General features: G+C 41.0%; 2 protein-coding genes across 2 annotated transcripts; both read right to left on the reverse strand.

Moving 5' to 3' along the window:
* Positions 1-6,635: 6,635 nt before the first annotated feature.
* On the reverse strand, positions 6,636-10,360 carry LOC306918918 (uncharacterized protein). Its single transcript, XM_079531757.1, has 13 exons — positions 10,213-10,360; positions 9,946-10,127; positions 9,731-9,824; positions 9,478-9,604; positions 9,169-9,380; positions 8,884-9,001; positions 8,703-8,794; positions 8,472-8,589; positions 8,244-8,354; positions 7,974-8,049; positions 7,530-7,639; positions 7,250-7,423; positions 6,636-7,119 (listed from the first exon to the last, which is right to left on the reverse strand). The coding sequence occupies exons 1-13, from the start codon at positions 10,339-10,341 to the stop codon at positions 6,890-6,892; spliced, it is 1,773 nt and encodes a 590-aa protein (XP_079387883.1). The 5' UTR covers positions 10,342-10,360; the 3' UTR covers positions 6,636-6,889.
* Positions 10,361-10,396: 36 nt separating this feature from the next.
* LOC306918906 (uncharacterized protein) lies at positions 10,397-11,755 on the reverse strand (the record flags this gene model as incomplete). Its single annotated transcript, XM_079531749.1, has 6 exons — positions 11,663-11,755; positions 11,440-11,569; positions 11,215-11,289; positions 10,746-11,129; positions 10,540-10,641; positions 10,397-10,404 (listed from the first exon to the last, which is right to left on the reverse strand). The coding sequence occupies exons 1-6, from the start codon at positions 11,750-11,752 to the stop codon at positions 10,397-10,399; spliced, it is 789 nt and encodes a 262-aa protein (XP_079387875.1). The 5' UTR covers positions 11,753-11,755.
* Positions 11,756-24,013: the final 12,258 nt, after the last annotated feature.

Genomic DNA, 24,013 nt, shown 5'->3' on the forward strand with positions numbered 1-24,013 from the left:
TGACTTTCATAACAACCCCGGGGAACCGTACACGATTGTGTACGTTGACAAAAAGAACCGCACCAGAAAGGTTAGTATCTACTGTATATGAAGTATTTGGAACATGTAGAGTTTGAGCTCTGATATTAAACAAAACAATTACATTTTGGTTGTATGCTGACAGCATTTTAGAAGCTGGGAGTAATTATTTTATTTAATTTGTACTTTATTTTCCTGTTTTCCTTTTACCCAAGGGCAAGAAACAGTCCCTGGTCCATTGGGCCCCATGCCCCAAATGGTAACTTGAACTTTGTTTTCCTGAAAGGGAAATTTCACCTTAATTAAGATTCTAAGCATGTGATTTGACATAAAGTTATATATATATATTTTCTGGAAGAAGCATCTACAAATAGGTTATTATTACAAAGCAAGGCAGTTTTATTTGTATAGCACATCTTAACCAATTAATTCAACATGCTTTACACATGGATCAACAAGCAAAGGAAAAACAATTATAAAATAAAAATAACATAACATTACAGATCAAAGAGAGGCAAAGAGAAAGGTTTTTAGTTGTGATTTAACAGACAAGTGGCAGCACACCTGCTGTTTTCTGGGTGTTTGTTCCAGATATGTGGTGTCTAAACACTAATTAATGCTTCCCCACGTTCAAGCAGACCTTTCCTAGCCTGGTAAACCATCCCGGTCACGTGAATTCAGTCTGTCAATCACAGGGACCTGAGCGTCTTCTACGTTTTCACAGAAGACGCGTGAATTCACTGGAGCAGGATGGTTTACCATGCAGGCTGACCTGCATGGGCACCTGAGGTGTCTGGGTGATTCATGTACAAGATCAGACATTTATTTTGTATTTCGTTTAATATACCAGCAGTATTTTGAAATCAATTATTTGACACAGGGTGTCAATTTAAGGATTAAACTCCTTGACAGCCATCGACCCCTTGGTGCTTTATTCGTTTTTTATATTGCATGTGCAGAAATTCACAACAGAGAATATTCTGTACTCTCCAAGCTCAAATTCTACCGGCTGAAGCAAACTACCATAGAGATAAATAGGCTGGCTGTCAAGGAGATGCGGAGTGATATACTACACTTTCTTGGTATTTCATAGGACTATCATCTGTTTTCATTTCAGCAATAAAACCTTCCCGCCCTCCTGGATCCTGACCAAAGATGTCCTCCTGAAGGCTATGACCTGACATTTTATTTGATTTTTTTATTTTGATTATTTTGTACAAATAAAGTATTTGTTTATAAATCACTGTTTCATCATTTGCTCAGTAGGGCTGTGTTGGCAAGGAACTCACCCTATACAATTAGCTGCAGGGGCCAAAGTATTGCACTTAACATCTTTACAGCTCCACTGCTCAGATTGTTAGATTTTCTTATTGAATTGGTAGGTATTTTGAAAATTGATAATGATTGGTGAAACTTCAGAAAATGTGTGAAGACCATGCTATTTCTTCCTGTACCTTAACGTGTACTTAGTATGCAATACAACACGATGACAATACACAAAGCACATACATGAATCATTGTGTTATAGATCTGTTACTGTACAATAAGCCTACTAATGGTTAGCGAAAGCATGAACAGGAACTCAAGGTGTGTAACAATAGCAACAGAAATAGGTATCAGAAGTTCTGTTTTGAAACGTTGCCTAGTCTGTTAGCCATTGAACAACTCGTCTCTCTCAGTGGGTGAAACACAGTACAGGAATAGGGTTATAATACATGTTCTATAACATGTTTATAACCCTATTCCTTACAATATAACCATATGCAGAGTTTATACTTATGCTAGTACAAAATGAGGGGCATATGTTTCAAAGCCTTCATGGTCAGAGGGCACTTAAAGTTTTAAGGGGTAGACCTAACAGTGATGGGCAAATGTGTGTCAGTATTCAATTTGAACAATAATAGACCTGTTTTACCCAGAATGTAGCCTATTACATCAACATAGTACATCACACCATTCCAGATCTCCTTAAATATCCCATTCTCATAATGTAGCTGTTTTGAAGCACTAAAGCAATGCCTGTACAGTTTGGTGCATACTTTCTAAAGTATTTAAGAAAAAAAACACAAAATGACATAATTATAGTTAATCCCATCCACATGCCATAGGCCTACATGAAGATGTATAGGCTATACATGACTGCGTGGTGGATCTGGTCTCCGAAAATATCACAGAATGAAAGGCCACCAAAATAGGTTAATGCAGTGCACCAGTACTACTGTACAACTTGACTGGTTTGATCACAATGGTACAGATGTCAATTCAGCTCAGATTCTGTGAACAGAGGTGAGCCGCATGGATAACTGCATGGATGGATAAATGTATAGCACCTTTCATGTCATGGAATGCAGGTCAAAGTGCTTTACTAGAGACACACAGATCCCCCATCACTATTCTTCATCACTTCTGGTTGTCGGATTGAGATATAACCTACATATTCTGATTCAGCACCATTGGTTTAGTTGGGGTAGAAGGAGTTTTGGAGCAAAATGACTAAAATTCGACAAAATATGATTTTTTAAAACTTTCAAACAGCAATTTGACCCATTTCTAAGTCTTCTAGACAGTTAAAACTAACACCATTAGATTTCCCTTACTTGACATAGGGGGGGAAGTGTATTTAGAGGAATCCTTAAAAAATTGAGTCTCTACGACACTTCTAACTATCAAAGGTCACGCCCGTGACCCCTGTGCGGCGTCGAGCCCCTTTTAAGCTATGGTCGACAGGGAAAAAACAAATGTTCTAAAACAAAGGGTGTTTATCCATGTCTGAAGCACGGGGAATCCAATGGAATTGGTTTCAAGTCTCTACGACACTTCTAAATATTTTAGATATTTTTTTAGACACGTTTTTTGGACCCCACAAACACAATTTTTTTTTTTTTTTTACAAAAACTACTTAGTCTGACTCACTTTTTCACGCTGGATTTAATGGAATTGGTCCAGTTGAAAAATAAATTGTTGTTATTTTTCTAGCCTCTCTAAGGCCTCTAAGTCAAAATCCATTGGATATTAGAGGCCCATCTTTTAGTATGTTATATAGCTTGTCAGGACGAACAATCTGATATGTGTTTCTCCAAACACGGTCATGTGGTTCAGAAAACTAGGGTTAGACTTTGACGCGCGATAGCTCCTCCCACAAAGGTCGAAAATGGGCGTGCTTTACATCCACGCATAGCTATCAATCTGACGAACGCGCCAATATGTGTCTCCCCGCGCACGGACGTGTGGTTCTCAAAATTAGGATTAGCATTTCATCATTCAATACACTGTAAGGTTTATCATGTCTCTAAGGCTTGTGGATTACAGGTCAGAGTTGGACTCTTGCTACGGGTGTCGCACGAGAATGGCGGACCTATCGGAGCGTAGATCTTGGAGAGCTGTACGCGCCCATGTGAATTACTTGGCTGACGGACCTATTGTTCCCGAGCTATCGCGCGTTGAAAACGAACCCTAACGCTAGCCAATTAAGAGAACCGTAAGTCTGTGTGCTGGGAAACACCGTCGAAGGCCGGTGGGGGCAATTCCTGCTAGGACTGGCAGGTAGGGCACAGGGGTCGGCTTCAGGCAGCCAGTTAGGATCCGAAGAGCATTATTGATGACAGGGTCAACCTTCCTCACGTGTGGGGTGTACAGTACACTACAGAGGCTCTATACATCTACGGCATAGGCGACAACCTCAGTCCTCTTGGCATTCAGCCGGATGGTGTACAGTACAGGACTGTTCAGTACAGTGCTAAACTGAGGAATCCTTGTTGTTCCCTTCCTTACACTCCTCTACACCCAGCAGCACAATATTGTGGCCTTGCTATGCATCCCATCTGTAATACTTTATAAATATACCCCTAATGCATTCAATGCGTTCAATCCCCGGCCGGGTCATACCAAAGACCCAGTGCCTCCCTGCTTGGCACTCAGCATCAAGGGTTGGATTGGGGGTAAGTCCCTGTGACATACTAGTGTCATGTCCAGGGGGTGTACATCAAGCTGCCTCACGCTACAGAAACAGGAGATAGGCTCCTGCCCTATGGGCCTCATGGCTCATCAAGGCTACTTACTTATATTTATACTCATAATGCTTTATAACTATAATAAATAATTATAAAGCATTTTATAATGACTTAAGATCATCACATATCATTATTATTACTGGTCACTCGCACTAAATTTCATTATTCATAGTTGTAATACATATTATAAACATTTATAAAGCTTTATAATCACTGTTATAATGCATATAGGGTGACTGCAGAGTTCAAAAGTTCATTACAATATCTATGACAACCTAGCATCCACAACATCCAACATCAAAATCATTATACAATTGCATATGGTAACTTGCAATGGGCCTCGATTTAGAAGAGAAGCAACAGTGCCCATGTACTTGTCTTACTTCAGTAGAGAGCAGTGGTCATCAAAGGTTCTTAATGGCCTTAAATTGTCACTTTAGAGATGTGCAGCCTATACACATGTACTGTATGTTGAGAGAGAAAACCATGCAATTTTTTCCAAGACATTCTGCATGCAGCAGCATCCACTCTTAAATCCCTAGACTCTGTTTATCGATTCGATTTATTACAGGTGATAGCTACGGTACTCACCATTGTATCTTATATACCAAGGTTGGATGGTCCTCCCTGACAGAGAGACGATAACTGCATTGGCACCTGTTCTTGTATAAAGTCATGCTTGGAGATTGTCCTAAATACATCATTTCTGAAATGGGACTCTGAACCCTATCACACCAGATCAAGAAATGTCCCAAAAGTTAACTCTGAACTTGGTAGATCTGCTTTTGGCCTCTGTGGCCCTAATACATGGAATCACCTGCAAACTACATTACAATTGACCACATTGGTACCCCTGGGTCGTTTTAAAACCTTGGTGAGCATACTAGCATACTATTACTCGACACTGAGAAAGATCACACCCGTGTGAAGTAAGTGGTGCAACTCCGTGTGGGGTGGGGGGAGTTCCAGACAAACAGGAACGCACCCAGGGTGAGGGTGACAGAGTTACCGTGTGGGGGTCTCTCTACTGTACCCACTACTGTACTGGCACACCTGAAATCACCATATATACAGTTAATATGTGCGTGTGTGTTTGTGCGCATGTTAGGTTGCGCACAGGTGGTGAAAAAAAAACCATGCTGTTTTCATGCTCAGACGCACCCAGGCAGGCAGGCACCCACACACACTCACTTAAGGAAGTGGTTTGCACCACTAATGAGTTAAATTACTGTAATCGAGAATAAATAAAAACTTGAATGAATTAATGAATTTTATGGCCAAAAACAGACAACTCAGCTATGTTGCAAAACAAGGAGTTTTCAGTACAATAAAACATTGAGAACCCATTGGAGAAGAACGCTATTAAGAACATCTAAAGTTACATCAATATTAAAAATGCAGATTACAAAAACACAGAAAATAGATGGACATATGTATGTTACTGTCGTCGCAAAAATAGCCGATCTACAAGCTCAAAACGTGACATTGTGACGCGTTTTGAGCTTGTAGATCATCTATTTTTACTATATTTGAATTGAAATCCTGAAAAGTAAAAGCTAATACATTGGACATGAAGACAATGTATTACTAGTCATTAAGCTACTAATTTATAGATTGAAGTATTTAGTAGGATTTCAAAGTCAAGAAATTACAAATAGGTTATTAAAAAGCAAGGCAGTTTTATTTGTATAGCACATTTCAACAAGGGAATTCAACATGCTTTACACAGATCAACAAGCAAAGGTAGTACTATTGATGCTCCAAATGAGTCAAGGATGCATTTCTCCCTGTATAATAGGCCTACAAATAGCCATCTCCTTTTTAAAAAGGTAAATAAATGTAATAGCTCTACAATAATGAAATTACGACCGATATCCGAGCTACGATTAATCACAGGGTCATATTTGCCGATACAGATTCTGACTGATTCCGATATTATACAGAATACCACAATGGAAACAAGCCATGGCCCTATAGGGGCTTAGCCCAAAGCCTGTTAAGTATTCAATCAATAAATATACAGTGAGGACCTTTAGTCGTAGGCTCACCTTCCATCCGAGAATGAACACAGAGCAGTATACACTCTCCTTTCTGCCTGCTTATGGTCCTGTGTCTGAAGTCTATGGTCTTGTTGTGATTATGTCCAGTTGTGTCCAATGTGTTTTTCTGTTGTTTATTTTTTACATTTTACATTATGCTGCTGTTTGTATTGTAGAGAGATTTGTATTGTAGAGACAGGCCTAAACATTCTCCCCCTCCTCCCCCCACACACAGGAACAGTTGACATAATAATGTCAAAACTGTAATAATTTTGGAAATATTAAAATTTGAAATTGACATTATGCTGAACGAATGCAACGGGAGCACGTCTGACCCAACACTGCAGCAAATTGCCAAAAACAGCAAGCATAAATGAAAACTGAACTGACATGTGTAGATCGGAGATCCATCTGCATCTATGAGGAAAAGGGGGTATATTCAAACGTTTTGAACGTTTTCGAAACCTTGCATGGTTTCCTCCGGCATCGGTGTATAAATGTGTGTGTGAATGTAATGCACCTTGGATAAAGGCGCTATATAAGTACCATTTTAAAAATGAGACAGCCAAAAAGTAAAATGACATTTACAACAGGTCTTTCTGGAAAAACCTTCAAACACCGCTTCATGTCATTGCGCTTGTGTGTAGTGTACACAGTCCGTTCAGCGCAGGACGTTCCTGAGCCGTGCGCACGTTAGGGGTGCCCCCAGTCAAACAATACCGTGAAAAAAAGCAAATAAAATAATCCACTCCAAAAGGAGAAAAAAAGCAAATAAAATAATCCACTGGTCAACCTTGTATACATCCCAGGCAATATGTAGTCTCATATCGCAGTGTCCTCCTCGTCGTCGTCATCGTCCGAGCTTTCTGGTTGACACTCTCTTTCCTCCTCCATCTCTGCCTCCTGTTCTTCCAACAGTTGGAGACTTGGCCCCAGAATGGCCTTGTAGGCTCTCCCTGCAATCTGCTGCTTGAGTTTAAGGTCCTCCAATCTTCTCTTGAGCAGACAGATTAGGCCCCTCGAACCCTCCTCGGTCAATACATTTGGAAAAGCTAGAATATATACACAAGAACATTAATGGAATTCAATTCAAACCACACATGTTAAAATGAACGGTAACGAAAAACCAACATGTCTCTCACTTGGACAATTTCATAAAAAGACAGATGGAGTTGTACTTACTTCCCGTCTGTGACAAGACAGTTCCCATCTGTGTTTGCACTTTTGCTACAGAGTCCTTTAAGAAGGCACAGTGTTGCATCATCTCCTTTACCAGAATCTGCTTTTCCTCTGCCAGTCGTGACAGAAGCATCACCTGGTCAAAAAGCTGTTTCTTGCAGAGGATGTTGACACCATCTGTGATGATATGAAAACATTGAATTATTAATTATAAATAAATACAAAAAGTCATCTCAAACGAGCTCACAAAGTCTAATAGAGATACCGGTATTATAATAAACACCTGTGTTCTGTTCCTGCCATGGCCATATCATGCTCTCCACAGCTTTGTTGGACAGTTTCTGCACAACAGTGCTTATATCCACAGGGGTTGCATCAGGTTGTTGGTTGTACCTATAATGTAAAATATTAATACCAGGCAGGGTGAAGTGTTGAGAATGAAGATTAAGCCAGAACAGCATACAGATCAACAAGCCTCCTGGCCTGTTCCCCAAACCCAATCTAATGTGCTATACTGTAAATACCTGGTCATAAAAGGATATATTCTAAAGATGAGACAAATACACTTCGCTGACAGAGTGATAGTAAGCATGGAGGACCACTGTGGTCTAGTCAGCAAGCTCTCTCACCAATGTGCCATTTCAGACTGGACTATTGAATGGAAGGCAGAGAAATACACCAATATATTTGGCAATCGATTTAGGATTCGAAAATATCTATTACATACCTCTGGACATCATCCAACAAGCGTTTCTTCTCCTGGCCAATCTTCTGGGTGATTTTCTGACGCCTTTTGTTGCGATCTGCAAAATAGTATTAAAAAAAGCTGTGATTTGGGCTCTGTCCAGTAAATGAGTGAAATGTATTATGTATAGTTATAGTTTTACAGGCAATGTAAGTTTTGCCCTCTTGATTAATTGGTTTGCAATTTAATTGCTGTGTAACGAACAAAACTGACATACTGCAAGAGCCAGCAAAATAATTTCACAATACATACCATTCTGTCTGTAGAGGTAGTGTTTCTTCTGACAGATGCTCACAAAAAGCGAGTCAATGGAGAGCTGCAAACAATGCATCTCTGATGACACAGAACTGGCTGCTGCACTTCCTAAGAAACAAAAAAGTGTTCACACAAGTTCTAAAAATGTACTCATTGTCAGCCGTCAGATTGATTCTTCCCCACACACATTGATGCGTGTTGTCCATGTGAGGACATTGTTCTTACCGGTACTGGCCCACTGCTTCACATCAATGACCCACTGTTGCAGCATGTCATCTGTGCACTTAAACTGTTCCTGCAGCTTCCCGAGTCCCTCCGTTACCTCCAAAGTCTTCTCGACAGTCTGCAAAATTGCAATACAGAACACTGTAATTTACAAATGTGTTCATGAAATAGCATTTGAAGTTGAATCATGATCAGAGTTACACATTACGTTTTTTTAACAAAAGAACATACCTTTTTGTATCTGGAAGACAAAGCGGAGTGTAGGCCAATGGCTTTACGGAGATTCCACCCCATGGCATGGACCGCAAGCATGTCAGTTCTTACTGTAACACAAATCCAAATAAGATTGTTGAAAATGTTTAGTGTACCTTTGCAGGCTAAAAGTAGCAGGGGGTTAAATAAGCTTACAAACCTGACTTCATCATATACTTGGTGGTCAGGGCACATCTGGACAGGAAACTGTTGACCTGCTCAACCTCTTCACCGAGAGTGGTCCCAACTCCCTCCTGGTTCCTCGCATTCCACTGGATCTATAGGAAGTATGAACAGTGTGGCCAGACGCATGGTCAATATTGATGCATAGCCATAGGTTACTATGGTTATATAGTTTGGGTCAGTTCAGACCATTGTTCTGTGGCTAACATTGCCATGCATTGTGACAATCTAATTTACATCATCAAGCAGTATGACACATCACCTCGCATTTTGTAGTGTGTGCTTTAGCATGCATGACAGACAAGCACGGTTTCATGCTCAGAAGGGGTTGAAGATGGGCCAGGTTCTCCGACACCTTCGCCAGGTAAGGTACGTATCTGCAGGTCACATCCATGGCCAAGAATGTGGCACTCTTGTACTCTTGCTGGAGAAACATCGGGTAGGCAAAGATTTCTCCTCTGTACATATTCAGACCTTTGGAGGGGAGGGGTGATTAGGAGCATATTATTGTGCTTTAGATAATCATGATATCTTTTTGTATGTTCAATTTATCATCAATACTAATACTAACCTCTAAGAAGGAATCCGTGCCTACAAACGGCAACTTCAATGCCTTCTTCGTCCAACCTGTTGGCCTGCTTGGACGTCTCCCTAGCAGCTCTCCAGTGCGAATTCCCACACGTCGCTTTTCCCGCAGTCTACCAAAGCACATAGTTAGAATATACAGTATTAATAGTTAGACAATAGATAGCAGGGCTCAATACTGAAACATACAGTCAAGACTTTTTTTTGGCTGAGCCATGTTTCACTTGTTTAAAACTTACACTTGTTACAACTCCTCTGACCTCCTCAACAAAAGTTGACACCTCAGAGTCTTTTGCCAAGAACAAGCCATCAAAGAACCCTGGCTCTTCACTCCTACATACACACATTTTCAAAACAAGGTCACAAAGTAACAGTTATTACATTCAACAGCTGAAGTGTCATCTTAAATAAATAAAAAACATTACGATAGTGTTTATAGGAAAGACAAACTAACTGTTTTTTTTGCTGGAACCTGTACAGTTTTCTGTTGCCATCAACTGAAACAGCCAGCATGTCCGGGGTGCAAGCAGGACAGACAAAGCGTTGTTCATCTCCGTGAAGCTGGTTCTCAACAGACTTGCAGTACATATACTGCAGAAAGCTTGTCTGAAAAGAACCTGCATTCACTTTGCCAGTCTGAAAAGATATAATAATTAATATGACTGCTACATAAATAAAATTAAATAAACTGGCTTAACGACATGACAAACTAATTACTCACTCTTCCAAACTGCTTTGTCCTCTGGTCCAACATGGTTGTGAAGGCTTGTCTAGACAACGCTGGAGCTGATGTCTTCATTGCCTCAAAGGAGTGGAAGACATCCTGGTGGAACAGTGTCTGGGCTTGCATGGTTCCAGGCCAGTAGCCACTTCTGACAAAGTCCCTGACCTCCGGAGACCACTGCTTAGAGCACTGTTTGCAGGACAGCACTGGGAGGCGAAGATCATAGCGGCCTGAGAGTAAATGAGACATAGCAAGGAACTTAAGTAATGTCTATTAAACACATACGGTGTGTGCATCTACATAGATGAAGACTTAAATTCCTACCATTTATGGAAACCAGTATGATGGCTCTACCAGCTGAGACTGAAACATCAAACGTGTCACAGGTGCATATCTTTCCAGGATATGCTGTTGGCAGCAAACAATCTGAAGGGGCAAAGGACAATCAGGATGAAATGTTTGGGTTGTGTGAAGGTACTGGGATAACAGGTTATAATGAGCCAATGTTGTCTGTTAATTGAAAAAGAGACCTTGTTCACAGATGATGTATTTCCCATCACTGAGATTCACCGACTCTGTTGGGGGAATGTATTTATAATAACCACACATGGTGGTTTGCCTATTGTGCAGAGTGTGACGTTCATGTACCAAACGATCACACTCTGCACAAAACGACTCTGAAGGCATACATTCCCCACAACGGATGACAGCTTCTCTCAAGTGACAGTGTTGACACGTCCTCTCCACGATGTTCTCCGCTGACAACACGTTGTCCACATTGTGGTCTCTTGCCTGTTGCCAGCCTAGTTGGACATCTTTCTGCCTTTGACTCCAAGTGTGAGACTGTGTTGGCTGCTCTACACAATCATACGCAGTGTCCTGAAGAAGCTCTTCGAGCATCTGCCTATTAAAATCTTCAGGGAGAGAAACACAAGAAAAATAAAACATCACTGCCATAGTCTTCTTTGAGGAATTTATTTTAAGTACATTTATACTTACCAGGTTCTTGGTAACCGAGCCATGGTGTTGACACAGATGGTGTAGTGGACGTAGATGGTGTAGTGGATGTACCAACTGGAGAAACAGCAACCACATTAGACCAAATATGTTCAAACTCTTTGCCAGCATAAATCAAAACAATAACAGACACTATCAAATGATTACCCTATACATACTCCAACCACTTCAATCCATCAAAATCACTCTCCATAGATGGAGACTAACCATAAGATGAAGCCTTTCTCCTGCGTTTGCTGGTTTTTACACGAATCCCATCAGCATCCCTCATCGACCAGCTAACTTCAGGCTTCTGAGTTGTCGCTGTAGCTTGGCTGGTAGCTTGGCCTTTAGCTCTCTATACGGAGATGTCATGAAATGTAGAGAAATGGGCATCAACTAACTGGAGTTAAAATTATTTCACATGCATGTACAACGAGAATGTACTTACCTCCGTCTCAACAAACGCATCCGCAACCTCAGCAAGCGCTTCCAGTCTCTCCTTGGCGGACAATGGCTCGCTCTTTCTGCGTGTCGACATTTTACTAAAACAAAAATATTGGGAACAGTCAGCAACCAAACAGATATAAATACACAGACAAAACATGTGAAATTTCTCTCGTTTGTTTTGTCCACTCCCTATGGAGCATTTATGGATATGGGCCTTAACAGGACCTTATTACCTACAAATGTCTGTACAGGGACCTAAATTGATAGCAGTCAGGAGGATGAGGCTAGTCATCGAGACAGAACTCCCTGGAAAAAAGCTTGTGCTGTGGTAACCAACACAAAGCTGGCATCAATCAGTAGGACATCACATTCTCAGAAGTTGAAGCCGTTTTAAAGGACCCACTTTTAGGCCAGTGCAACAGAGCATGCTTGCACTGGCCTTCCTTTTAGTCCCCTTCAGCCTATCCCAGTGTTGATTGTCAATTTAGTATAGGCCCTACCTGTGTGTGCCATCTGTTATCCCTGTGTCTATTTAAACCCCGCATTTGCATTGTATTCTTGTTGGTTTCTAGCTCCCTGGTGAGTGAGTCTGTCCTGTATTCGGAAAGTCCTGTTATTTACCCGTTTTCCCATTTATGGAAGTTCCTGTGTTTTGTTAAGACATCCTTCTAAGTTTACTTGTTCTGCCTGCTGTCGCTTTTGGGTCCAACATACTCATTCGTAACAGATAAAGCCCTTTGAATGAAGGTGTGTGTGTGCGTGTGCGTGCGTTTTCCATATTTCTCCTTACCTTAATTCTCTTCCCTTCCCTTCCCTTCCCTTCTCTTCTCTTCTCTTCTCTTCTCTTCTCTTCTCTTCTCCTCCTCCTCTTCTTTTCTTCTCTTCTCTTCTCTTCTCTTCTCTTCTGTGAAAATGAACGGTAGATATATTGGGAACAGTCAGTATAAATACACAGACAAAACATGTGAAATTTCTCTCGTTTGTTTTGTCCACTCCCTATGGAGCATTTATGGATATGGGCCTTAACAGGACCTTATTACCTACACATGTCTGTACAGGGACCAAAATTGATAGCAGTCAGGAGGATGAGGCTAGTCATCGAGACAGAACTCCCTGGAAAAAAGCTTGTGCTGTGGTAACCAACACAAAGCTGGCATCAATCAGTAGGACATCCCAGACTTACCTCTGGAATCTGGACGTAGACAGATGCTGGTGTGGGAAGCACTAAGGAGATGGTCAGATGTCTGGAGAATTAGGATGACTGGAGACTCCAATGACGGGCTTGTCTGGAAAGAAGACACACAGACACAGAATTACCATACATAACTACTACACCATACTGTATTCCTAACTACTCCAGCACGTAAATGCAGAGCTAACCATGCTCATGAACACAGCAGAAAACAGCTTTTACCATGTATTTTTCTACCTCTATTGCCAACTTTATTCTATTGTATTTGTTTTAATACAATGACTCTTTAGATTTACCATAAGCAATGTCAACATACGGTAATACACCACATGCATAGAAACCGTAATCGAGGATCATAGCCTATAGGTAAACCAAGAACGTATCAGTACAAAGGTTGAATATAGATAATAATAAAAGTACATTGAAACTATAACCCGGGGCCTATAAATCCTATAGAGCCATAAGAGCCATGGCCTAATACGCAAGCAGCACCGTATAGCCTACACTATTGATTGATTGAAATATATATTAACAGTTTGCAGAATTACAGTACATTTCGAGCACAAACTCAATACAAAGACTGTTAACTGTGAGTGGACGACCCAATTAAGCATTACACTTGTTTACAAGAGGGTTCATCAAAAACATTTAGAGACGTACAAATAGACACTTCTATATAGTCAAAGAACAGAACAGGAATTCATCATAAGGGAGGTAAAAATGCTAACAACAACAATAGCATGCTAACGAGCTCTGTAAATAGTAGTTAGTAGCTAGCTTAGCCTAATATTTAGACTCCCGTAGACGCATTCATCGATTCTGCTTGAAAACGAATATATTTAGAATACGAGTCTAAATCTTAGGCTAGCTAGCTACTAACTACTATTTACAGAGATCGTTAGCATGCTATTGTTGTTGTTAGCATTGCCTTTAACTATGGACCACTGCTAGCAGCTAACATGCTACTAACACTGAAAAAACATTTATACAGTTGTGATTTATAGCAACAAATCTTACCTTGGCTCGAATATTCACCTGTACAATAAACAGACTGGCTGGTAGTGGGTACTATAGGCTGTGGCTAGGCTAAGTAAGCAAAGTCTGAGGACAACCATTCACGACAACAAAAACAACGCAATGAATGTTATTATGCAAAAACATTAGGATTAGCCTGGCAGCAAAAACACTTCCGGTTCCGGTTCCGGTAAACATTTTTCTTTTAAATAAATACAATCCAGAGTGATTTACAGTAAGCAAGAACAACACCTGGTACATCTAATACATAGAAATAGTCATCAAACATCATCAGTAGCGATTAAAATATGATTTTATTGAGTATTGTTTAAAATATCGCAAACGTACGAGTCCAAATAGGTGATTATGCACGGGACCAGGGCACTTCCGGTCAAAAATAATATCAAAAATAATTATTCTTATTAATGAATATAATAATAACACTCCATAGCGATTTGCAGTAAGCAAGAACAACACCTGGGACATCAAATACATAGAAATAGTCATCAATAAATCATCAGTAGCGAGATTTGATATTGTTTAATATCGCAAACGAATCGACACGAGCAACGTATAGAAGTGAACGGGGAGGAAATCTAGTAGATATACACGGATTGTCCTCGTGACGTCACCGACGAGAAACGTATAGAAGTGAACGGGGAGGAAATCAAGTAAATATACACGGAATGTCGGGGAATCTAGTGTCATATGCACGCATTTGCTGTGTGCCAATCCGTGCTATTTCACCGTATTTGGGGGAGACCGGGTTGGTTGTGAGAGAGGTCAAAGACAAGAACATTTCCATGTCTCACATCCTTATTTACTGCCGCAAAAGAGGCACAGTTGCTAGAGTTTTTAACTATTTCCTAGGAGAGCTAGATGAAGACGCATGGATTGACAGAGACCCTGAGCATAAGTCGAAAAATCAACTGATAGGAATGTATCACAGGGACACAGGTGAAGATGACAAAAGCAGAATCCTGTCATCTCTCGGTGGAGAGGGCAATTGCAGAGTCGTGGTTGCTACTACTGCGCTTGGCTTGGGCTTGAACTTCAGAAATGTATCTCATGTGATAATGTTTGGTGTACCAGATGACGTTGAAGCTATTGTCCAGCAAGCAGGCCGGGCAGGCAGAGACGGCTCACAGTCACATGCAGCAGTGTATGTGGTTAGACAGCAAAGAAATACTGACGAGGGAGTAAAAGATTTGCTAAAGGGGAGAAAAGAACGCTGCTTCCGAGAGGCCCTTTACAAAACATTTGAGGAACATCCAACACGTGTACAGCCTAAACATTTATGTTGCACGTACTGCCACTCCCACTGTTTTTGCACTCCTGAAGGTTGTGAAGAACCGACGCCTATTTATGAGTTGTTGCAAGTCGAGGTTCCTACTAGATCTAGGCAGGTACTGCCAGAACAAAATATGTTGATCAGAGAGAAGCTGGAGTCATACAGGGATAGTTTGGTTCCTGCAAATGCTCATCTGTTCACCTCAAAGAAAGGCTGCACTGGGTTTGGCACAGAACTCATTGATGCTGTTGTAGAACATAGTCCCAAGATATTTGACATGTCATACATTAAACGCAATATCCCAGTATTCTTTCAGCGCTATGCAAATCAAATTCTAAAAACTATTGGCGAGGTATTTCAGGACATTGACGGCTTGGATACCAGTCACTTGGAGACCAGTGACTCTTCTCGCTTTGACGTGCCTGATATGTATTACACTGGTCACTTTGATGATGAGGCAGATGTTGACCAAATCATCCAAATGCAAACATCACCCAGCAGCTCAGATTCTGCAACGTCTATTGTGTCTGCAATGTCAGGACTGTCGCTAATCCATTCCTCTGACTGAAAATGTGTGTATTGTTGTTGCCCTGGTTTTTGTAAAGTGCAGAACAAAGCAAAGAAAATGCAGCTTCTGGAAATGTGAAAATTGGATAATATGCCAAAAGTTTGCACAAATAAAGTGACAAAATGTTTACAATGTTTTCCTGGATATTTTCACTACACAGACATGGCATCTAATGTGCATTTTGGAGCATGGACTTATGTATCTGATATAAACACAGAGGTTCTTTTACTTTTCCTGCAGCTCATCTGACATTTTAGAGAGTTGTCCTGATATAATTGTTCAGTCGTGATTTTATTTCAATCTAAAACATGTAGATATATTTAAGAACTAGAATATTTTGGTTAAATATGTACAATTATGTTGTGAATTTATTCTAGCCATGTGCAATCCATGGTAAAGTAGCTCATTGTCTATAAATCAATTTTCAATGATTCTTCATTCTAATACTCTAAAATCAGCCGATTAGAGTACAGAATACCGGTACTTTTAAGGAGCAAGAGGTGAACACGTTCAACTCAGAATATCATCTTTAAGACCTGCGAGCTTGTAGATAAGCCATTTATGGAAAAAGGTTGAAATCAATGATTGTGTCGACAATGTCGAAATTAAAAAAGTCTTCATGACAGTTTTCTGAAAAACCTGTTTCTATATCAGTGGTGCTCAATATTTCATGTCAAGGACCCCAAAAATAATGTGTAATTGGCCACCGACCCCCATCTGAAAATATGTTATTCCAGGAACCCCTCAGAAGCAAAGAGTTGAGTTAAAAACTTTCGCTGTAAAATAATATATATTCAAAGATTTGAGCCACATTCTCAAAAATAGCAGACCTACAAGCTCGTAGCGAGCTTGTAGATGTGCTATTTTTCAACAGCTAAAGTATAACAATGCTTAAAACACAAAAAGGGGTTCCCGCCCTGAAGGTTACTTTAAGCAAACCTTATTAATTCAATGTGTTGCTACCTGGAAAACTACCCTTTGAGATGGAGTCAGTGGCAAAATAGATGTAATTTTATGGGATCCGTCACAAGATTTGATATAATCAGCCTCAGGTCTTAATGGGTTAAAGTAAATACTGTCAATATGTAATGATTAGGACATATTTGACTACAAACTAATAAAGGTAAATACAGTTATGCTATCTATATAGTAAAGTAAGTATATATTTTCCAGCTTTTTCATCCGTTGAACAATGACAGGTGTACTACAGTAAATGTGGCATTATTATTATGCTTGTTGAAAATAATGCAGGCAATGTTCTCAAGGAATTTTTATTCATCTCGTCAGGTACAAAAGCTTAGTATGTCACAGCATTTTCAAAAATCGTCATGTAAAATGAGGTGTACAACAACAAGCAACAGCCGTCAATGTGCAAAGGCGGCCTCACTGACCTGGCCGAACAATATACAACTTTTTTTTTAATGCTCGGGTAGATGGAGGAGCAGCAGTACTAAGATGTCCAGAAGTATCACAAACTAAATCTGGGTTTTCCTCCACTCTCTAAGCTTGTGCCTCATCCACTTACAGTAGTTGTCGTAGTGAAGGGTTTTCAACAAATCTCGACTGAATTTAGGGAATGCACCAAACTCTCTTCCGGCTTGAGGTCTGAATAAAGCTGCTTCCCTAAAAACCTTTACAAGGGTCAGAATATCTTCAGTGTCTTGTTTTGCTTTGTGAATGCCACTCGGCTTCGTCAGCTTCAGCTCTTTGTCCGTTTGGTCCATCATCACCCTGAGAGGACCTATGGACTGGCTGATCCTAGCTGCAGCCTGCTCTGACAGATTTGGCCCCAGCCCCTTTAAAAAGGACTTGAGGAAATTATTCTGGTGTTCTAGGTGCAGATCAAGAGGCATATTATTCCCCTGGCCACCCCTACCATTCCAGAAACGGTTCCACGTAAGAGAGTGAGCTAAGCAAGGAGCTAGTGTGGCCTTGAGCTGCAAAGTCATGAGAAACGTACTGCACGCATACTGTGTGTGATTAAATGCTTTGTAAAACTTTAGTCCCAGTAGGTACAGTCTCATCAGCCTCTCACCATCCCCCTCTTTCACTGCGTCCAACATGTTCAACAGAAAAAAGCTGAAGCTCAGTCTTGCTTCAGTGTGCTCCGTTTTGTGGTCCCGTTGGAGTGGCGTGGATGGTCCGGGAACTTGAGAAATACTGGGGTCATGGTCTAATTTAATAAACCTGTCAACTATATCTGCTACCATGTCAGAAAGAAACTTTCTTTGATCCTCCATGGTTCCAGCAAGAACCCTCGGCGGAATGAAATCATCTGGGATTTCTGGTGAAATATAAAATAAATTGTTGTTTGTCAAAAACAAAAAAAGTATTTACAAAATAAACATCACAATACAGAATCAGAATATCTGTATTGTCATTGTTCAGTGAGAACATATTGATTAGCAAACAAGCTCAGTGCATTAAAGAAGTCCATCCATAGTGTATAAATGAAAGTGTCAAGTGTCAGAGTTTAGAGATATGACAGCTCTGGGGTAGAAACAAACTTTCAGTATGTTTGTTCCTGCCTTAGTCCCTGAGGATGCAGTTGGCTCTCCTGCTACAATGTGGATACATCTAATAGATATCAAAATCAAATACTGAATATACTAAAATTACAATTATTGTGCTGAGAGAATGCACTGTATGAAAAATGTAATGTACCTTCCATATCAGTCAACCCAAGGTGTTCCATTGCAGCTGCCAGGAACAGTGCCGTTGTCTCTTTGGAAACAAAGTCTTTGTAGGCATTGTATGCCTTCGTTGGTCCCTGCTTAGCATTGCTGCACCTGTTAATCAGAAATTGAATCTTTAATTTCAATCCTAAATGTCTTGGTATCCCTCACTCACCTCACACATAAAAACAGTTATTTGCATCCGTCATTCAGCTTCACTCAGCTCACCGTCTCTCACCCACAAACACAGTCTCCTCAGTCACCTTCACTCAATTCACTATCTCTCTCACTCAGGTACACAGTATTTTTATGAAATGAATAACACAGGCAGTTGTTTTCCATTGTGCAGACTTCATGCACTTTACATAAAGGGCATTGCACTCTAACCCCACTATGTAAGTGTATTCCAGAGACAGTTACTTAATACTGTTCCGGGTTTTCTCAGTAAAATTATATTACCGTAATATTATCAAGAACACAAACAAGTATAGTTAATTGAATCAATTTCAATGTTATTTCTATAACTAGAGGGCATTCAAGAGTAATGGCTTTCTTGCCCACAATAACTAGTTATGCCCACTCTTGAATGGGCATAAGCATATTAGCCTCACAATGGCCAGACGTGAATCTGCCAGTGAAAGAAAAATGCTTATAGAAAAGCCAGAATATAAGCATATCAAGTTTGGTTTCATCTAATTTACAGTATTTTAGAATGTATGGCATGGACATAAACCCTCAGTATGAAACAATCTGTGTTCTAATTGTCTTCTGCACAAAGTTACAACTGCCCAGTGCCCACATATTTGCTATCCATACCTCCCCAGGCAAGACTAGGGCAATTTCATGTTGGTAGCACTGCATTTCTCGTCCCAGTGTGCAGTACTACAATGCATTCATTATCCAGACATTATTATCCATGTTCAGTTTGCAGGTGACAAAACACTGTGAACAAAACAATTGGAGTGTGACGTCACTTATACTGATGGGGAAAACAGCAGATCTACAAGCTCAGAACACATGACAGTGTAAAACGTTTGAGTTTATAGATATGTTTTGAAGCTATTTCAAGTTAAACTTACTTTAACATGTTCATGTTGGCAACAAGAGTTCCACGATCCTTTGCTGACGCGTCCTTGAAGAAAATCTTGTGATGGATCTAAAATGACATGACAATGGTTTGTTATAAATCACAGTGGACGTTACAATGGTATCACGCGTACGCCAACTGTACTAGATTTCTATATGTCTATTCCTAGTAAGATGACATTTACTAGAGTTGCGGTGCAGGTTATACTTTACTTTAGAGAGGACATTACAGTTAGAATGATGAAAGGTTTGCTATCACCCCCCCGCACCCTCCAAACTGGGGTCCCACAGGGATCTGTACTTGGTCCCCTCCTCTTCTCACTGTACACTAAATCCCTTGGCACCATCATCTCTGCTCACAATATATCCTATCACTGCTATGCCGATGACACACAACTGTTTCTATCCTTCCCCCCCTCTGCCACCCAGGTAGAAGAGCGCATCACTGCATGCCTGGCTGACATCTCACAGTGGATGTCTTCCAACCACCTCAAGCTGAACCCAGACAAGACTGAGCTTCTGTTCTTCCCAGCTAAGTCCTGCCCTATGCGGGAGCTAACTATCTCCGTAGACAACGCCCTGGTAAAGTCTGTCCCGACAGCCAGGAACCTTGGTGTTGTCCTGGACAGTCAGCTCTCGTTCAAAACACACATCACAGCTGTCACTAGATCCTGTAGGTTTACACTCTACAACATACGACGAATTAGACCGTTCCTCACCCAGGAGTCAGCCCAGCTCCTAATCCAGACAACAGTCTTGTCAAAACTTGACTATTGCAACTCCCTCCTTACTGGCCTACCGGCATGTGCACTTAAGCCCCTCCAACTGATCCAAAATGCCGCAGCACGCTTGGTCTTCAACCAGCCAAAATTCTCACACGTCTCCCCCCTTCTCCGCTCGCTCCATTGGCTCCCGGTCGCTGCCCGCACAGAATACAAAACTCTGATGCTGGCATTCAAAGCAACCAAAGGCATGGCCCCCCATATCTCACAAGTATGATCGTACCCTACAAACCCTCCCGCTCACTCAGATCAGCCAACGCAGGGAAGCTGGAGGTACCTTCACTAAAAACGCCGGGACAACGCTCCACACGTCCCAAACTCTTCTCCCTTCTGGCTCCAAAACTATGGAATGCACTTCCCATTGCAGTCAGAACTGCAGCCTCACTCCCAATCTTCCGCCGTAGTCTGAAAACCCACCTCTTCAGACTCCACCATGGCCCGTAGCACTTGCCCTAGCCTAGCCCCTTAGATAGCACATTATGTAGACTTAGATAGTATTTTAAACAGACTTATAGCTTGTTATGTAGACTGCTCTAGAATTGCACTTTATGTAGTCATAGCACTTTATAGTACACATGTATAATATATTATATAGTATAGTATGTATAGTTTACATAGATACTCCACTGTTACGTTCTTAGTTTACGCATGATTCATGATAACTACTTTTTATACATGTGATGTATGCCATGCTTTTTGTTTTTGCTTAATGTAAGTCGCTCTGGATTAAGAGCGTCTGCTAAATGCCTAAATTGTAAATTGTAAATTGTAAATTGTAATCAATCACGCTATGTTTATGTATTTCACCATAGCATAAAGTAGTTTAACAATTCATTTAAATTGTTTGTAATACAATGGGTTTCCACTTAACATAACAGTTAAAATATAATATTCTCTCTTTAATGACACTCACTTCAAAAAGATTTCTGATGGCATGCCAGTCTTCAAACTTGAAGTGCATGCCCTCCAGTCTTTTCTCCGGGTTGTCTCCCTGATTGAAGGACCACTGTATATTTCGGGAGTTTGCCTCAGACAGCCGATCACCCCCGAAGAACACTGGAGAAAGCCCTCCCGGTACTTGTGGCACATACCTTAAGAAAATACACAAAAAGGAGGGGTTAAAAGTGAATCGACCGTCACACCTCGCTTGACAAAAAGCAACAGTGGAGCCTGATAAGATACTTACTTTTTATGAAGTTGGAACAGTACATCAGTCAATTCTTCAGTTTTATTTTCATTTTTGAAAAAGAGACCCAGGGGATACTGTGAACAAAGACAGACAGAGATTAATGTTTGTCCCCATGGTGTAGGATACACATAATATGATGGGATATATGCAACATTTAGGTTAGCCTGGGATGTCCAGAGAAATGGCAGGCTGCTTTTGTTTCAAGACTACATGTAGGTCGGAGTTCTTACGTCTTTGGAGCGCCGCGCCATTTCAGCAGAGTATTGATGTGGAATGTGATGCACTGAAACCTTTTTCAATGGCTGGAAGGCAGCCAGGTGACTGGTGAGCATTCGACTCCCAAGGACGATGAACTCATTCCTCATGTATTCTTGCGTTTGGGCTGAGGGGAGAGAGTTGCCAACATCATATTCCATGAGGTCTTGAAGTGGTCTTCGATTGCTGAGCTGGAATATGGGGATTCGGTCTCGTACAGCAATGTGGTGAATCCAGTGCTTAGACAGGTTGCTACTTAGTAGTGACTGGTGGTGAGTTCTGATGAAAAAGTCCAAGTTGTCAAAAATGATGGAATACGTCGGGGGAGGCAGTCGGACAGTGGGCAGTCCGACAGTCATCGTTGGTGGTGGGGGCAGTCCGACAGTCAACAACAGTTCTCCGTTAGTGAGGTCACTGAATGCGGCATTGTCAAGTGGGCTTCGTGTCTCTTCGCCACCCTCATTAGAGTCTGTTGGATAAACACAACAAACATTTAGAAATGTGAACCTTTTAATTTTTGGTTCATTTTAACACTGAAAATAAACCAATTTGAAAACTGTAATCTCACCAAAAATGTCAATGCTTTGAAAGAGGTTCTCCACGTCCTCCACCAACTCTGGGACGACAGCTTCCAAATCCGATCCCTGCTCCTTCTGGTATTCCTCAATGGACAGCTTTAGGGCTTGGACAGCCTCTCCACACGTCTTAGCCAACTCCTTCTGCTTCCCTACAGCACAACTGTGAGTGGTTGTGATGGACATTTTGCTCAGCCTGTCAAAGACAGCCTTCTTAGCTCCCCCATACTGTAGTATGCTGTTTAAATAATAAGAAAAAGCCGACATGCGGTTCTCTCTTCCTCTCACAGCTATAGCGGCTGCAGCACAAGTAACAGGCCGAGAATCTTTGGTGACAGTGTTAAAAATGGATAGCAAGAATGGTGATAGGCGTCTGAGATCTGACTCCAAGTGTTCAAAAGAAAAGGCTTTAAGATCCCCAGCTGCTGTCTTCAACAACATGCAACCATTGTCATGCTTACAGAGGGCCTGGCATTCAATGTCAATTAAATGTAAAATCTGTTCCTTGACCTCTTCTGCTAGCTCCTTGTGTTTAAGAATTTGCTTAGCAGCTGTCGTCCAATTCTTATTGGTGATGTTGGTCACAATCCCAGCCTCTTCTGGTTGACTGACCTTGGTAACAGTTTTTGAAGGGAACCTTGTGACCACCTGGAAAAAGATGAAAATTCCATTAAACAACATCCCAGTTTTAGAAATTCCACCATCCTGATTCAATCTAAAATTAAGAGTAAAGCAGTCCAAGTCAGTGAAGTCACTGCCCAACTGAAATCCGGTAATGCACTTACTAACCGGTTTACCTTTGTATCACACTTAACACAGGAGCGAAATGACACATCCCGACGTTTCGTTAAAGTCAAGCTTAAACCCTGAAGTCGCTCAAAAATAGTCGTGTCCTTGCCTTTTTTCTCAAAAATGTTTTTAGAGTGCTGAATTTGTCCAGCGATTCTTAGAGGCGCACTGCAGAAACGACAATAATCATTCACATCCATTGGTCGGTCCATTGTTCTTCTCCAGGTCTTTCTAAGAGCAGACTATTGTAATGTTTTCTCCACGTATTTCTAAGACAGACTAGTAGTAGTGCTGCTTTGTTTACAAGTACATAGTGTAGGGACACCGGCGCATATATGTATAACCAACATTTAACCAACATTTGAAGTGAACAGACCTCCTGACCTGTCTAGTTGAGTAAGTAGCATTATTCTGTATTTTAGCAAACTGCTGTTAGTGTAACTCTAAGTGCTTTTGTATTAGTAGTATATTATTAGCTTGTGTAGTAGTCAGTAGTTTATAGTTGTATTGTTTGTGTTCAAACAGTAGGCTAGTAGACTAGTTTAATTAGTTTCACCCTGTAATAGGCCACTTGATAAGTAGTATAGGCCACTTGATTTCCTTGGGAAGTGTGAAGTGAGTGCTTTAGCCAGCACTCCTGGCAGACGATTAGCAATCAGTTGGATTGGCCTTATACCACCAGGTGAAAGCGTCAGCTGTTAAGCGGCGTCCAGCAAACGAAGGCCAGGCGAACAAAGGCGACAGGCGACTTTGTCAAAGTCCGACTTCGTCACTGAACGACAAGCTGTAGCATTGATTAGTGACATATATAGTAGTGTGATAGATATAGTAGTGTATTGTAGTATATGTTTAGTGATCTACAATGTGTTTTCTTCCTATTCCTGTCCTCTCTTCTTCCTGGCGGTCGCACAAACACTGGGTTACACCCAGATGTCG

This window comes from Electrona antarctica (assembly GCF_951216825.1).
Source record: "Electrona antarctica genome assembly, contig: scaffold_116, whole genome shotgun sequence".
Taxonomy (NCBI): domain Eukaryota; kingdom Metazoa; phylum Chordata; class Actinopteri; order Myctophiformes; family Myctophidae; genus Electrona; species Electrona antarctica.

Bases quoted from the DNA above. Each gene is read 5' to 3' on its own strand.
- LOC306918918 (XM_079531757.1), bottom strand. From the start codon at position 10,341: ATGCAAGCCCAGACACTGTTCCACCAGGATGTCTTCCACTCCTTTGAG. The intron at 10,128-10,212 runs GTGAGTAATTAG...ATATCTTTTCAG, and splicing joins GGACAAAGCAGTTTGGAAGA to ACTGGCAAAGTGAATGCAGG. The intron at 8,355-8,471 runs GTAAGAACAATG...TTTGTTTCTTAG, and splicing joins GAAGCAGTGGGCCAGTACCG to GAAGTGCAGCAGCCAGTTCT.